At 32.0% G+C, this 16,323-nt stretch overlaps 1 protein-coding gene across 1 annotated transcript; it reads left to right on the forward strand.

Moving 5' to 3' along the window:
• The first annotated feature begins 7,666 nt into the window (after positions 1–7,666).
• Positions 7,667–12,707, forward strand: LOC149905318 (uncharacterized). The gene is made up of 6 exons (XM_090106493.1): positions 7,667–7,798; positions 9,611–9,662; positions 9,866–10,011; positions 10,230–10,322; positions 12,023–12,129; positions 12,437–12,707. Exons 1-6 carry the CDS (start codon positions 7,775–7,777, stop codon positions 12,615–12,617), a joined length of 603 nt encoding a protein of 200 aa, XP_089962619.1. The 5' UTR covers positions 7,667–7,774; the 3' UTR covers positions 12,618–12,707.
• Positions 12,708–16,323: the final 3,616 nt, after the last annotated feature.

The following is a 16,323-nucleotide window of genomic DNA, read 5'->3' on the forward strand; positions in this document are numbered from 1 at the left end:
GACTTGTTTGTTTTTTGAATTAAATAAACTCCGAAAATAAAATCTCCAAATCTCCAAATTTGAGAATTCGTTCAGCACTTTCACAACTCTATTCAAAATGGTTCAAACGGAAGATAAGCGATGGACAGCGGATACAGGATAGTTGTCGTATGTAGGGTAAGTCCGGGGTAGTTGGCCATAGTTTTTTCTAAGCTCTATCAGAAATGAAATACTTTTGTTTTTGTTATTGTATTTATTTTTTCTTAAACTTTAAAGATTGTACTATGATATTCTAAACATAAAAGTAGCAATTTCTAATAAGATCACCTTATTTATTTAAGTTTTTAAAAAATCACAATTGGCAATCTCTCCCGAGGTGTCCGGGCGTGATGGCCATGGCATTAGAGGTAAGATGGCCATAACTAAATTATAGGCTTACGGTTAATTTTTAGTCCTATTTTTTTAGTTTTAAGTCTTCTTTTCTCTTCTTCGCCGCGTTCTTTTTGGTTATTGTATCCCCCTTTTCAGTTGACGTCACTGTGGGGACCGCTTTAGAAGCCAGATATAGTAAACCAGATTCATCCATCTTAAATACGCAGTAAAGAGATCACGTCATCCATCGATAAAGCAAAGCCTTTAGCTTACTTTGTTTTGATAGAAGTAATAAATTTCTTCTCGTTTTCTTCTCCAAATGAAGTAGGTCTCATTGGTCCTTTCTTGACATATTAGATTAGATAGAGAGTAAAATTTCAAGGTTGCGTCATGACAAAACCGTCACGTCATAGAATAAGGTGACGATTTTGGAACTTTGATTCTTGCCAAAGGAGATTCACTTCTGACACGTGTGCTCGGCACACATTTTTGTTTTTATTCTTCAATCTAATGTTTTTCTAGGTATTTGGTACTGGAGCCCTGGCGCGAATACGGATAAGCTATCATTACAGATTAATAGCTGCTTTTACCGATTCTTCCGACCTCTCACAGCCACTGTCGTTTATTAGGCGTCTAAAACAAATATAAAAATAAATCAATTATTTGTACAAAACATAATTTTTATATTATGTCACTATGGCCATCATCTACAGACTAGAATTGGCCATCTGTCCTTATATTTCGGGAGAGATGGCCACATCAAAAACTAAAACAAGTAATGACATGAAACCAATAATTTTGAGGTAACAACGTAGCACTGTTCGTATACTTTACAATAAATACAAATTTAACCATTATTTTAAGAAACTAACATCACCTTTGTGAAAAACAGTTGACATCTAAAAAATATTCAAGCTATTCGAATCAAAAAATAAAGGATTTACTTACTTTTTCTTTGGTTTTCGCTTATTTTTTCGACGTACCTTTGCCCTCACGCACGACGCGCTGCGAACTAATCGCTAAATAGTGACACCTAGTGAACGAATCCCTGAAATATTTCGATAGGCCATCTCTCCTTTATGGCCATCTACCCCGGAATTACCCTATGTCGTATTATGCAAAATAAATAAAAAATCATTATCAGATTCTCAGTGGGTTCCTATATGAAGAGAATTTTATGTCTCAACATCTGGTTGTCGATTGTTTGTCAGTTGTCACACTCACATTTTAGTCAATCGACCAATATAACCTACCCTGCAATATAATACATATTTCCTTACAGAATGTTACGTTCCTACTTTCTCTTCCCATCTATAACCTTATATTGTATTCAGTCAATAGATATAAGGGATTTGCTGTACTAAATTTACTACAATATTTTGTAGTACAATATTTTTGGCTAAGCATTACATATTTGTAATGCTTAGCTACTATTTTCGTATGATTAATGTAATTTAAACTTTTAAACCAACAACTTATTTCATCGTAAATAAAAGATAAGTAGTTTGGAAAATCCATCCATCTCATAATTTTTTTTTAATAATTATTTATTAATTATTTTTTTTTGTTTATTTAATAACAATTAAACCACATCGAATCAGACCCTGAAAAATGAAAGGGTTCTATTCCTGAGCATACTCAAGCGTAAGAGAAAAAAAAAGACTCGATTAGTAAAGTATTTCGGTCGCTATCGTGTTAACAAGAAAATCCTCCGCACATACAGACACACGGACGTCCAAGACAGAACTTTTTTAAACTGTTTTTTAACTAGTTTAAATAACAAAAATGACATCAAAAATATAATGAATGTTAAAAATAGTGTTTTTTCTTAATATGTGTGTGTATGTATTATCTTACAAGTGCAATGTATGATACATAAAGACATTTTAAGTTTGAAAAATCAGATGTTTTGCGCGAAGTGACAGTAGGTAGTACCCACCTCAACGCTTCGCATGAGGCGTGCAATAAGCTTTAAAATAACAGCTGTCCCTACTTATTATCACGTGTATTTAAATTCGATATTTTAAAGAAAAGCGACCTCTAGTAAACTTTGACTTACAAATACAAAAAGGTCCAAAGGTGACAGTAAACAAGGTGTTTACGTAATTTGTTCCACATTACCAAGTGATCCGTTATCCAATCATATCCTCGACCACATCCGAGCTGCGCAACACTGGATTTTTGAACCTAAAGCTATTATTATGACGCAAAACTTAAGGAAACTATAGATTACATTTTGTGGAGGTTAGTGTAAATATTGCTAAGAGAAACTTCAGGATATCCATGTATGCTCGATATTATCTAATAGTAGAGAATCTCTACTAGAGATACTGCTACAAAGTTGGTTAAAATATTATGTGTTTCTTTCGAAATTTTTGTAAGTATTTTAGCTTCAATACGACACGGATTAAGGACTACCGCTTCTGCGGTTTTAAGACCCACTTTGAGAATTGCTATTTTCCTTATTTATTCTCATTTGCTGGTATCATGGTATGGGGCATCATCTTTAAGATATACTAATCATATCAGGCTAATTATAATACACATCATACACATGGCTATGTCTATTACCTTTATCTGTTTTTCTATGCAACAAAAAATTTCTAATCTACGTGTAGGTACGTATTACATGTGACCCATATAACTGCTGCAGTTATTAAAACGTGTTTCAATTCGGGAAAATCTAGATATTAAGTATGTGATGATTTATTTATCCCTACTAATATTATAAATGCGAAAGTAACTGTTGTCTGTCTGTAACCTTTCAACCGATTTTGATGAAATTTGGCACAGACAATCTTTAGACCCTGAGAAAGAACATAGGCTACCTTTCATCAAAACACCACGCGGGCGAAGCCGCGGGCGGAAGCTAGTAGGTATTTGATAATATTAAACCTTAATTTCAAATAGTGCATTAAATTATGGAATCACTGGTTATAATCTTTCTTGTTAATCGAATACCACGCAAGGCAACTAGTTGTAGCATTTTGTAACCATTAACTATAGGTACTGTCATAGAAACTTGATAAATTATCGAATAAATCGCATTAAAATGCGTTAAAAAGACGAGAAAAAACTAACTTGATAGCAACCATACCTACTTAATAATTAATTATATAATAGTTAATAGTAACCTACTTACAAAGTGTTTCCTCAAGTAATTTAAATTTTAGATTTTAAGATGTAACTATACTCACTAATGTTCCCAAAAACGACGGAAGTTATCAATTCTTGGCATATTTATTTTAACTGTTCTCTGGTTTCTAATTGTCAAGAGAACGTTAAACATTAACAATAATCAAACTTTAAGGTAATTTCCTAGAAGGTATCATTTTATTAGAAGATATATTTATTATTAGCATTATTTTAGTTTACGAAAAAAAGGACGGCTAAGCTTGCAATAAAACGATAAACCTAAGATGCGTTGTGAAATGAAATCTACGTGCACTTTAATTTTAGCCTTAGCTGATGAGTGGTTACTTTCCTTTTACATACGTATGTATAATTTCATATTATAATACAGCATCTTTTATATTGTCTAATTTACGTAGTAAACTTTTTTGGTGTAAAACTCAATACAGTGCCTGAAACACTGATATGGAGCTTATTGCAGCTTAAACTCAATGAACCATTAATGCGTTTGCAATTATACCAAAAAAATATTCTTTTAACATACATTCGTCTAAAAATAATTAATTTTAACTTGCAAATTGTCACCTCTTTACAAATTGTTTATATCTTTTTCATCAACGCGATTAATCACAAAACAATGCGAGTTATGTCTGAAGTAGGAATATTCCTATACCGGAGGTGTTAAAACTGCCAAGTAAAATATACTATTAAATGTTGTGGTTCTTCATAATATAATCGTTTTGAGGGAGACATAAATGTGGGTATTCATTGCGTATAAGCTAACCATATTTTTATATTATGTTGGTCAATTTCTCAAGTGTACCTATACCTATTGCAGAATACTATCTTAATTACATACCTATTTAAACTGGAACCTAGATAATTTGGATCAATAACGAAATTTTTTTTTAACTAATAGAAGTTGTTTATTTATCATTTTTATTTGGTTTTCTTGCTTATGCTATGTTTGATATTTTTGCATTTAAAGAACTAAGAAAAATGAAGTTAACTTTAAAAGTCACATTCGTTTTACATTCCAAGGCCTTGATGTAGTAGGTACATCCTAGGGTAATTTATAAAACCCAGGGTCATTCATAAGTCGGGTACAATAGAATACAATAGAATGCCTGTCATAATTTGCGTAAATAACATTTTCCTGAAGGATCTCCAAATCAAACACATTCTTACACACTTATTCATAGTAATACCAATTTTAAGTGGAATCAGGGCGTATCGTATGCGGAAAATCGTCCTCTAGTAATAGAAAACATACCCTACATACATGAGTTTAAAATACAATTTCCTTGGAAGTTCTGACGTGTTTATTACAAAATTATTTTGCGACAATGCGAGTAAACTATCATCATATAATGATGATGTCTATTGTCGCATTGTACGCAGTTGACACGAATTAATTTTAAGAACAAGAATGTTTGTTAATAATTTCTTCATATCATTATTACGGGTTACCGTCAGCTATATTTAGTTTAACGTTGCAGGATCACACTGAACATCTTACCTAATTTATATTTTATTCATACTTATGAACAAATTAGGTAGTTCAGAAGAAGTCCAAATTAATATGTTTTGTCCAATATACAAATGATGATCGATGGTCTATTCACTACATAGTATAAATGATGATTTTTCTTTGAATGGTTGTTATATTTCTTTAAACATATCAGTTACTCCAGTAAATGCAATATATAGCTTTAAAACGTTAAAATACTTCATAAGTACGTAGGTATAATTAAGTTCTGCAATAAGCTATCTATAGGTTTGATTGAGTTCCACTCGTAAGTCGTAGTTAGCTTCACTAAGTACGTACTTTAACTCAAATTTTCATTTAATTAACTTCAAGTAAACAACTTTCAAATTATCCACAGCAATCAAGTTAATGAGTACCCAACTAGCAAGTAAATACTAGAGCAACTATTTAAGTATAAAAATTCAACATTTCCAGGCACCTACCATATTTAACCTCAAAATTACACGTTATATCATTTGCTATATATTTTCAAACAGGAGGCTTACATTTAAAAATTTGTAAAACAAAAGTTACAGTATTTTGGAAAGGGTTCTATTTAATAAATACAGTTTCTATAATTACTTTTTCTCATAACAGTCACACTCAATCAAAGAGGTACTTATTCAAACAGGCATCTCCATAAGTTAGCTCTTCGATCCATAATTATTATTCCGTAGAAAAAATGTACACTTTGTACACTTGTAACATCTCAAATTAACTTCAAAATAAGAGGAAAAGCGGTCTCAGACACCTTTAAAAATTAGGTATTTTGCTGTCACTCGAACAGAAGCGCCCGCGCTTGATAAAGACAAGGATGCCATCTGAAAAGCTCAAGCAAAAAGTTTTAGAGCGAGGGCTCCCGCCTACCTCCTACACCATTTGACCAATTAAAACTATATTTTATGAAAATAAATGAAAAGGTTATAAACTGTGCTCCTGAGTAACCTATATTTCTTTTTGTTAATAGTTGTCAAATTTTCTCGGACGGTGAACATTACCTACTTTGTGGTTGTGATCAATCTCTGTAGGTACCAAATTCAAGATCCAAAAAGTTGTTGTTGAGTAGTAAAAAAAATAATATTTGATTTTTTTCACTTTTATAATATTAGTAGTAGGGCTAAGAAGTTTTTGATGGGTGTAGTCATAGTAGGTACGTAGATGTAAGTCACATATCTGTAACTTTGTTTAATATTCCCGCGGGTTTTCCTTCAACTGGATCATGATGACGTAATATTATGCATTCTGACTATGAATTACGTTCTTTGAGAATCTCTTACAATATTAGAACGAAAGTACGTTTCTGCTCAATTATGTTGAGTTTCGGAGAAAATTGTTATTTCTTACTAAGAAATATTAGCAATACCGCGAGGAAAATTATAAATAAAGGTATTGGGTAGTAATAAATAATAATAAACGTCATACATTTTGAAATGCAATCTTTCTTTTCCAGTTCGGATGATTTATAACAAGGGTAAAATGTGGTAAAACTCAGGAGCTTGCGTCATCCACGACGATAAGTGGTATAAGCAGTTTCAGTCTGGCGGCTTATTTGTATGAATAAAAATTTAAATTAAAATGCCATGTACTTATAGATGAAGAATTTTCCATAGGTACAGGGGATTAGATACAAAAATCCAAATATACTACTAGCTAGGGTACACTACTACTAGCTACAGTAAAAGGTATTAACATAATGTTATTATTAAAAACTAATTTGTCAGTGACTACAGTACCTACGTACCTAATAGAAAACCGATGACATATTTTGTGAGTCGTGACTATTAATTTATGTCACAGTTTGGGACGCAGGTGGAAAATAAAATTACAATGTTCTAAATCTTAATCTTTGTGCTGTTCAACTGAGAAAAATAAATTAAGAACTGCTGTTGCAATTTTTGTAGAAATCATTAGTTCCTTTTGCATGATATAGGTTACTACTGAAATACCCATGACTCATTACACACAAACACAAAATTCGTAAATATAGGTATTAAGTATGTCGAATTTCTTAGATCGACTTTTATCTTTTAATTTCTGAAAATATAGGTAGAGCCTACATAAATCACCATTCAATTCCCACTATAAGTGTCTTTTTTCCAATATTTTAATTGTAAATACCTATAGGTAAACAGTATAAAAATTAAATTAGATTAATATAGGTACAGTTAAGAAACATTTTTCGAATTATTATGTAGAGTCATTCCTTTTTGTTGAAAATTTTCGCGTTGTTTTACTTTCATCACCATGATCTTTATTATAAGTTTATTTGTTTCAAATGCTAACAACCAATATTTGTGACCTTGTATCCAATGTTTTGCACATATGGGAACAATTGCGTCTTCAGACTTTGTTTATAATCGTGTATTTAGTGTAGCATCCATACCAATATATCCATATAAATATATATTCATACCAATATCAGCTTTATGCGATTTAGTGCAAGCTCGAATATCTAATGTCAATAATCAACCCAAAATCAAATATCTTGACAACCAATAAAAAACAATTCATTCCAAATAATATGGAGCACATGCCATTCACAATTACAAATGAGTCGGCGATCGATTTCCATGAAAAAAAATGCAGTGGTTTTCCGTCTATGAGAAACGGTTCATTGAGAGTCTGTCATCAGTATTGTTCACATAAAACAAGTGCCTGGGTCTTGTGCATTCAGTGTACATTTGGATTTCATTGTGGCTTCACGTCACTTGCTCGTAATAAATAATTTTGTGTTTGTAAGAGCGTTTATAGTGTTTCAGCAAAATGCTCTTGAAAGCGTCTTTACTTGTAAGTTTTAGACTTCTTTTTAGCATCTTAGTAGCGTAAATGTCAACCGGTTAAAATGCCTTTGTTTACTAACCGGCTTTTAATAATGGTTTAACCGGCTTTATAGTTTATGTACATAATTCTTTGACTAAGCTTAAAAATAGCTTACTAAGTTACTATTTTATGTTAATAGTAAGGTCCCTAGAAAATCCTATGGGAACAAAAACTTAAACTTCTTAAAAAAAATAAAAATCGGTAAAAGATAAACAATATGAGATATTAAGTTCCAAGTTAACTTTACAGTTAAAGTTTAGTACTCATTTAAATTAATGCCTAACTAAAATTAGGTATTAAATTATTTTTAACGCATATAATGTCGTAAATAGTCATATATTTTGCGCTATCCCACGGACCTTCATACATTTCCTTTCCTACCAGGTTCCCTGGTAGAGAATAGAATTTTCTGTTCAGCAATAAGGCCGCCTTTTGTACAAATGTTCCCTTTTGTGATATTGTTCTTTTTTTTCTGAAGTATAATAAACAAATAAAAATGTCGCATATGAAAGTATTAGGTATTGTAAATTATAATTCAGGTCACCGACTAAAATAATTCCAGATGTTTTGCATATTATCTCATAAAAGTATAATCAGTAATAGCTCTCCTATGTTACTAATTCTAATATCTAATATATATTATAAAGGCGAAAGTTTTTAAGGATGTATGGATGTATGGATGTTTGTTACTCTTTCACGTAAAAACTACTGAACCGATTACAATGAAATTTAGCACACATATAGAGGGTAACTTGGATTAACACATAGGATAGTATTTATCCCGGAAATCCCACGGGAACGGTAACTATGCGGGTTTTCCTTTGAAAACGCGGGCGAAGCCGCGGGCGGAAATCTAGTATTCAATAATTATTAATTTTATTATAATCTGCGCAGTAACAATTTCTCTCAGTTACATTTAACATAGATCCCATACATGCAATTCAAATAATAAAGAAAACCGTGTGAGCCGAGTACACGTTTCAAAAGTGAAACTTCTTTGGCAAGATTCAAAAACAATAATCATCGCCTTAGTTCATAACGTGACGGTATTGCCATGACGCGACCTTGAAATTTTACTCTCAACCCGCTTAAAAAAGTTTCACTTCATAATTTTTTCATTGAGTAATTAGGTTTAAGCCTGAGATAGAGTTCTCTACCATCTTTCTCACCTCATACGTCGATAAAAGCGTACAAACAAAAAAAAACTAAAAAAAAAACTTAATGTATTTCACAAAATGCTAAATTTTTTTTGTTATAGGATCCTGTCATTTTCTAAGCACTAAGTTACTTTCTCTTAATGATCTAGTAATAACAAGTTCATGCATCATAAGTAGGCACAATCTGCATTGGCAATGATTTCACAGCTTTCTAGCTTCCTAGCATCTAATAAGTTTTCTAGGCAGTAGGATATTTTAATTATCCATTGAAATGCACGAAGTACGTGAAACTTTTAATAAGACAATGTTTACACTTTTTATCTTGTCAGTTGTCACTTGTCAGTAAGCTATAAATAAGTTTAAAACTAAACTAATTAATAGTTTCGTTGACATTTTTAAATGATAAATAATAATCCAACTTTTTTTTTTGAGTCTTTTAATGCTTAAAAATTTATAATAATTATACTTACAGCAATGCAGGCAAAAAAAAGCACCAATAGCGGTGTGTTAAGTCCGTTCTATTTCATGCGGTCCCTGTAATTCAAGTACTAAGTGTCCTTGAATATTATTACATACTGTGCCTATAGGATGCAATAAAAATTATGTTTATTTTTATTTTCAGGTTATAGTATATAGTCTCCACTGCACATACGCTGCGGCCGCGGCAGCTAAAAGTAAGTAAAATTAAGTATACCTATTTGTAATAACTATTTTAATACAAAATATTCCATATTTCCACTAGTCAGTATATTTATTACGATTTAGAATATTAGGTCGATAAATATTTCATATGCATTATTAATATTCCGTACAAAATCATTTACCTAATCCTCTTACTACAAAATACAAACTGTTATATAAATTTATTTTATTTCAGTCGATACTCCAATAAAATATCCAGGCCCTACCAAAAACAATAACATTGCAGACGACGTGCCAGAGGCGTGTTGGAATCTCACATATTGTACCATCAAACCAAAGAACTATCCAGAGGAAAAATTCAATTTGATGTTCAAGGGCTATGTAAGTTTCTTTATTATGTATATTTTTGTTTCCTTACGAAAGTTGCTCGTAGTTTCAGTCTTTGAAGGAATATAGTAGCATATGGATGAACATTGGGCACTATTCCACTATAAGCATCTAAGAGACAGTCATCATCCTATTGTTATTTTCCTGAACGCTCATCCTATTGTTATTTTCCTGAACGCTATACTAAAATTATGTTTTACACATGCTTTCAGAAACCATTAGCTCAGCCCTCACTAGTGACCATCTCATTTGACAATCGACAAGGAGACCCAACTGAAGGCGACGACTGTGAAAGCGAAGTAACTGTAAGTAGGTATAATAATATAAAATAAGGAAAATACATCGGAAAATATAACAAAGTATAATATAATATTCACACGATATATTATACGAAAACAGAATTTCCATGAAAGAAAAAAACTGAAAATTAAATAAAATTAACTTCCCAGCTTATTTATTACTAGCTGTGCTCCGCGGTTTTACCCGCAGTGCTCCGCCCCTGTTGGTCTTAGTGAGATGATATTATATAGACTATGAATGCCTTCCTCGATGAATGGGCTAACACAGAAAGATTTTTTCAAATCGGACCAGTATTTTCCGAGATTAGCGCGTTCGAACAAACAAAATCTTCAGCTTTATAATATTACTAGTGGTCCGCCCCGGCTTCGCCCGTGGTACATATTTAGTATCCTATGTCCTTCTCCTGGCTCTCAACTACCTCCCTGCCAATTTTCAGCTTAATCGTTTCACCTGTTCTTGAGTTATAAGTGGAGTAACTAACACGACTTTTTTTTATATAAGTACATGGATTATATACATGGATAGATGAGTAGGTTCGCTTGTTGTTCGCAATTCGACCGTCTCATTATAATAAGCCATCACGTGCGTCCTACCATCTACACGTATCGTAATAAAACATTCCTACATTCCACAAATCTACATTTTATTACAAAAATAAATAATAATAATTAGTATATACTATGTATACGTGAAGATCACTCGAAACGACGTATGGAAGAAAGTAGATAAATAAAATAGATTAGACCAAGCCAAGATTATCCCAATACCTAATAAGCAAAACTTCCGAAACAAGCTTGTATAATACTTAGGTACTTAATTGTAATTGGCTATGTATGTATGTATAATGTATATATACCGTGTATGTACAATAGCCAATTATCTCGCAAATAGTACCTATCTAAATAAATTTATAAAATCTGACATTTCATTCAGCACGTACCGGTAATTTTATACCATAAACAAGTTTTATAGATTCCCATTGTCCACATCCGAACATAATTAAACTTTACGACCGTTTACCATAAAGTACTTGTTCTTAGGTAAATTACATTTACAAAACAGGTATAGTACAATGAAATCCCATACATTCGGATTTATGCAAACACTTATAGAATTTTACGCAAATTAGTTGTATTTCGTAGACAATCTTCAGTGCACAACGCGGAAATAATAACAAGGCCGCGAACAGGTTCTCATACACTGAGCCAATAATTATACATACAACTTATGATATTATAAACAACAATCAACCACACCTGTTTAGATATGAAATAAAAAAGATCATGTGTGCCGAGCACACGTGTCAGAAATGAAACTTCTTTGGTAAGATTCAAAGAAATGACGTGACGGTATTGACATGACGAGACCTTGAAATTTTACTCTTAACGCGCCTAGCGCGCGGATTTTCGGAAAATATCCATATAAATTGATTATTCTCTAACACATAAACTTACTTGAAGTTGATTTATTGGAAATAAGTACTTTCCTCACTGACAATTTACCTGCAGAATTACGAGATACCTACTGTCTTACATAAGATTATCTTGTCATTTATATGGTCATAAATAATACGAGGAAACACATAAAACACTTAGGTACTGAACTCCCTACAAAATTAATTATAGACAAAGCATAGTGTGCATTAGATTAGATTTGAAATAAATTGTATTTGTTACAAGCCCTTATATAAAATTAATATTTTCAGTTTGAGCCACTATACAAGGTGCGTGAAAAGCGAGAGGATCCGTGGCAAACAGTAGTGCAAGCACCAGGCGTAGACTATATACAGCGTGTGCGTTTAGAAAGATGCACGTAAGTAAAAAACCCAAGTTTTCGAAGCGAGGAAAGAAAGATGATACAATATTTAAGTAAAAAAGGTCATAAAATTATAACTGAAAACCTCAGCAACCCCATAAAAATAGGAATTAGATACTTAAAGATTTCAGCATACAACTAATTTGTATTAAATGAATATATTGATGCTAACTTGTAGAGCTATAGATGTAAAGTATATTTAGGTTAATCTTACACCCAAATCGATTTAGTTGATTTTACCTACGAGAAATGTATTTTTGCAAATCGGATGAACCATACTTACTAATCTGATTATTTCTTACAGGAAACCCGACGCTCCGTGCTTCAACGTGTTTTCAGAAAACAGCGCATACGAAACGTTCTGTAAACAGAAGTACAACAAATGGAAAGTGTCGGTAGAAAATGGTGAAAAGGACACTAAAACGATCGAAGTCCAACTTCCAGTATGCTGCACTTGCAATTACAGACCCGTTGATATGTCTTGATCACGTATCTCCAATCTTCTTCTGGCCTAGATTTTGACAACACATCGAGTGTTTTCGGCCCTCTTCACAATGGGCAGCGTTGGCCCGATAAAGAATTGCACGCCTCATAAGCGAAGCGTTGAGGTGGGTACTACTGTCACTTCGCGCAAAACATCTGATTTTTCAAAATTAAAATGTCTTTATGTATCATACATTGCACTTCTAAGATAATACATACACACACATATTAAGAAAAAACACTATGTTTAACGTTCATGATATTTTTGATGTCATTTTTGTTATTTAAACTAGTTAAAAAACAGTTTAAAAAAGTTCTGTCTTGGACGTCCGTGTGTCTGTATGTGCGGATCCTTTTTCTTGTTAACACGATAGCGACCGAAATACTTTACTAATCGAGTCTTTTTTTTTTCTCTTACGCTTGAGTATGCTCAGGAATAGAACCCTTTCATTTTTCAGGGTCTGATTCGATGTGGTTTAATTGTTATTAAATAAACAAAAATAATAATTAATAAATATTTATTAAAAAAAAATTATGAGGCGTGCACTTTTGGATTTTCCAAATTATCTATGTTTGCTGCCATTACGGCGATTGCCGATTATGAATAAATATCTACAATGATGGCTGATCATAGACATTTATGCCCTCTACATTATCGTGATTGCCTCTACTCGCCCAACGCTGCCCATTGTGAAGAGGGTTCCAAATTGTTTCTTGTTTTACGTTTTCTGTGCCAACATTGATAAATCCAGGAAACTGACTCAAACTTATCTTAATTAAGTGTTTTATTTATACAAATAATTGACCACTAGAGATATGAGCCGTCTTAATGGTCAGCTATGTAATACATATTCATTTATATTCATTATTTAATTAATTTTTGTAAGTGTGGCATCTTGTTTGTTTTTATAGATAAAATAGGATTAAAAAGGTCACATTCCTTGCGAAATTTACATGTACTTATTGTATTATTAATTGATTTAAATTTGTACAAGATTATGTTTGGCTTAGTTTTAAGAACTAATGTGGAAGACTTCGGTAGTATGAAATAACTGACCATGTGTATAAGCAAAGCTTATTTTCTACGCATTCATGCTTTACAGCACTACAATATAACGTGAGATCTATTTTAATTAGGTTTATTTGTGTACTGTATTGAAATTCACCACTTTGGCTAAAATTCGACAGAGAATCGACATTTAAACCTGCAGTACTAACTTTTTGCAATATTTTTTAATTTTATTTTTTTTTATATTTTATATACCTACTTAGTATAAATACATTATCTAAAAATATTAGGAATTTTTTGAATTATATAGAAACACCAATAATATTTCATATTCTTGCTTGTACATTTACAACTGTACAAGCAAACAACGTGATGTTTTTAAAGACTTATGATCTCATAACACAGATAAAATCTCAAACAATCAGAATAATCTTCATTAGCCACATAAACAATCGTGTATGTGAAACCATCGTTTTATGTAATTATTTATAATAGCTGTAACTAACTTAATTTGATTTATGGGTCACGGTTAATCCCTGAACATAAAAGTAACATCAAATCATTATGTAAGCTTTATATTTATTTAATTTTATGTTCTTTATGTAAACTAGTCACAAATAAAGATATAAAAGCAAACGCATTTTTTATTTGCCCTGACAATTTAAAAAAAAATCGTATAAAACCTCCTATAAACGTAAAGTAGAGAAGAAATAGATACCAATTTTATTTGAACCTACAACAACGCCGAACACTCCCAGATTACTAAATACTTGTGATGAACCAAGATGAAAGTATAAGTATACCCTGGATACCATAAGTTCCTATGTTATGGGTTTAGAAGGAACGGAAAACCAATATAATATATTTAATAGTGTAGATACTAAATTGTAATAACGCATAGTATATGTTTTTGTGATAAACTTAAGAGCAAACAAAAGAGCCGTTTTTCCATGCAAACGTAGTCCCCTGTTTCTGGGGGAGGCTTGAGGCATGGCGCGACAGCAATATATAATAGGAAAACCTAATTTTGAATTCTCTCACTCGTTTTGTTGGCTCTTAACACGGTCCTAATCCCAGACATTATGATTAAAAGCAATCAAGCTCTATCAGCTATATAATATTACCATCTATAATCTATATAGTATTACCTACCTATCTACTTGAAATACCTATCTAAACAACTGGAATGTTGTATTTATTCAAATACTATTCAAACGCATTATGCTAAAGTAATTATTTAATCTAATCGGCTAATGAAACCACACAGTCAATAACCTGTCAATACTCGGAAATGAATAGTATTTTTTTACTCATCACAGTATTATGTATATTATCTGTGCTTATAGATACTATTAAATTTTCTAGATTATTCCTTATTATGTGCATGTTTCAGTTAATTTATATGCAATGTCGTATGAGTAATACACAAACGTAATAATGCTACCGACTACAATTAGCGTGTCAAGTCGTTGCTGTCGTGCAGTTTAAGGAAAATTATTGCAATGAAGATCATAATTTAAAGAATAGAAAACACTTTATATGAAAAATATCCATCATTGAATTAAAATTAAACATTACATGGATTACAAATATCCGTTGTGATATCGAAAAAACCCTCATTTTTTTCTACTAGAGTCATAGAGCATCGCCAAAATAAGGTGAATCATTGAAATCTGAATACCCACTACGTACAGTTATGAGATGAATATCAATTTCACGTACAAAAAAACCGCCTACGATTGTATGCAATTAGGATTTTACGCACACGCCATGAACATACTTATATTATGTATTTTCCCGCTATTGCAATGAAATGAAATGTAGGCAGCACATGTGCTCGCGGGGAAGTACCGCATGTAAGAATCGAGTTAATGTGATCGGTAGTTTCAACCTATATTTTGTTCAGTATGACGCGAATGTGATGAAAACATAAGTGAACCTACGTTTAAAGCGAATGTAGAGTAGAAAACTCGATCTTTTAAAGTCCCATAGAATAAAGAAGGAACTTTCACCTACAATCCTATATTTCTGAAAAAGTTATAGGAAAATTATATTGGAATTCAGTGCTATATTATATAGTGTATGCGTTGTGATTCGTGAAATTTATAAAGATACTCTTAATAACTCATATATATAAAAATGAATCGCAAAATGTGTTGGTAAGCGCATAACTCGAGAACGGCTGAACCGATTTAGATAATTCTTTTTTTATTATATTTCTTGAAGTACGAGGATGGTTTTTATGTAAAGAAAACGTAAATATGTACCACGGGCGAAGCCGGGGCGGACCGCTAGTAACTCATAAAAGTTGAGAGCGTTTGAACAATGTCGTCTAGTCTATTGTGTAAAGGATATTTGTTCAATAGGAACTAAATTGAGATACTATTGTCCGGGAATTGTGATCAATCTTTGACGTACATACATGCGTTTGTGTGTTTTTGTACAATCAGACATTCACATTTGACTTGACGTCGTTGCATTTGACCATGACTCGAATGGAGAGCAATATTTGTGCTGGTGCGTTTAGCAATAATTAAAAGTCAAACATTAACGTAATTACTTCTTAGTATTAACTCGTTTAAATAAAAAATATTTTTTTAGTAAGCAGTCTCCTAACTTTTTATTCAAGTAAAGGTTAGAAAGCGAAGAGTGAACAGAATAGTCGATTTAACATCCGCCTAGTCCTAGAAAAGTTGGAA

This window comes from Colias eurytheme, chromosome 10 (genome assembly GCF_061535395.1).
Source record: "Colias eurytheme isolate Ceu_HAF_F1 chromosome 10, ilColEury1 Martin Lab GWU primary, whole genome shotgun sequence".
Classification (NCBI taxonomy): domain Eukaryota; kingdom Metazoa; phylum Arthropoda; class Insecta; order Lepidoptera; family Pieridae; genus Colias; species Colias eurytheme.

Excerpts from the sequence above, each read along its gene's own strand:
- LOC149905318 (XM_090106493.1), top strand. The coding sequence starts at position 7,775 with ATGCTCTTGAAAGCGTCTTTACTT. Across the intron at positions 9,663-9,865 it reads TGCGGCCGCGGCAGCTAAAA|TCGATACTCCAATAAAATAT; the intron begins GTAAGTAAAATT and ends ATTTTATTTCAG. Across the intron at positions 10,012-10,229 it reads ATTTGATGTTCAAGGGCTAT|AAACCATTAGCTCAGCCCTC; the intron begins GTAAGTTTCTTT and ends ACATGCTTTCAG.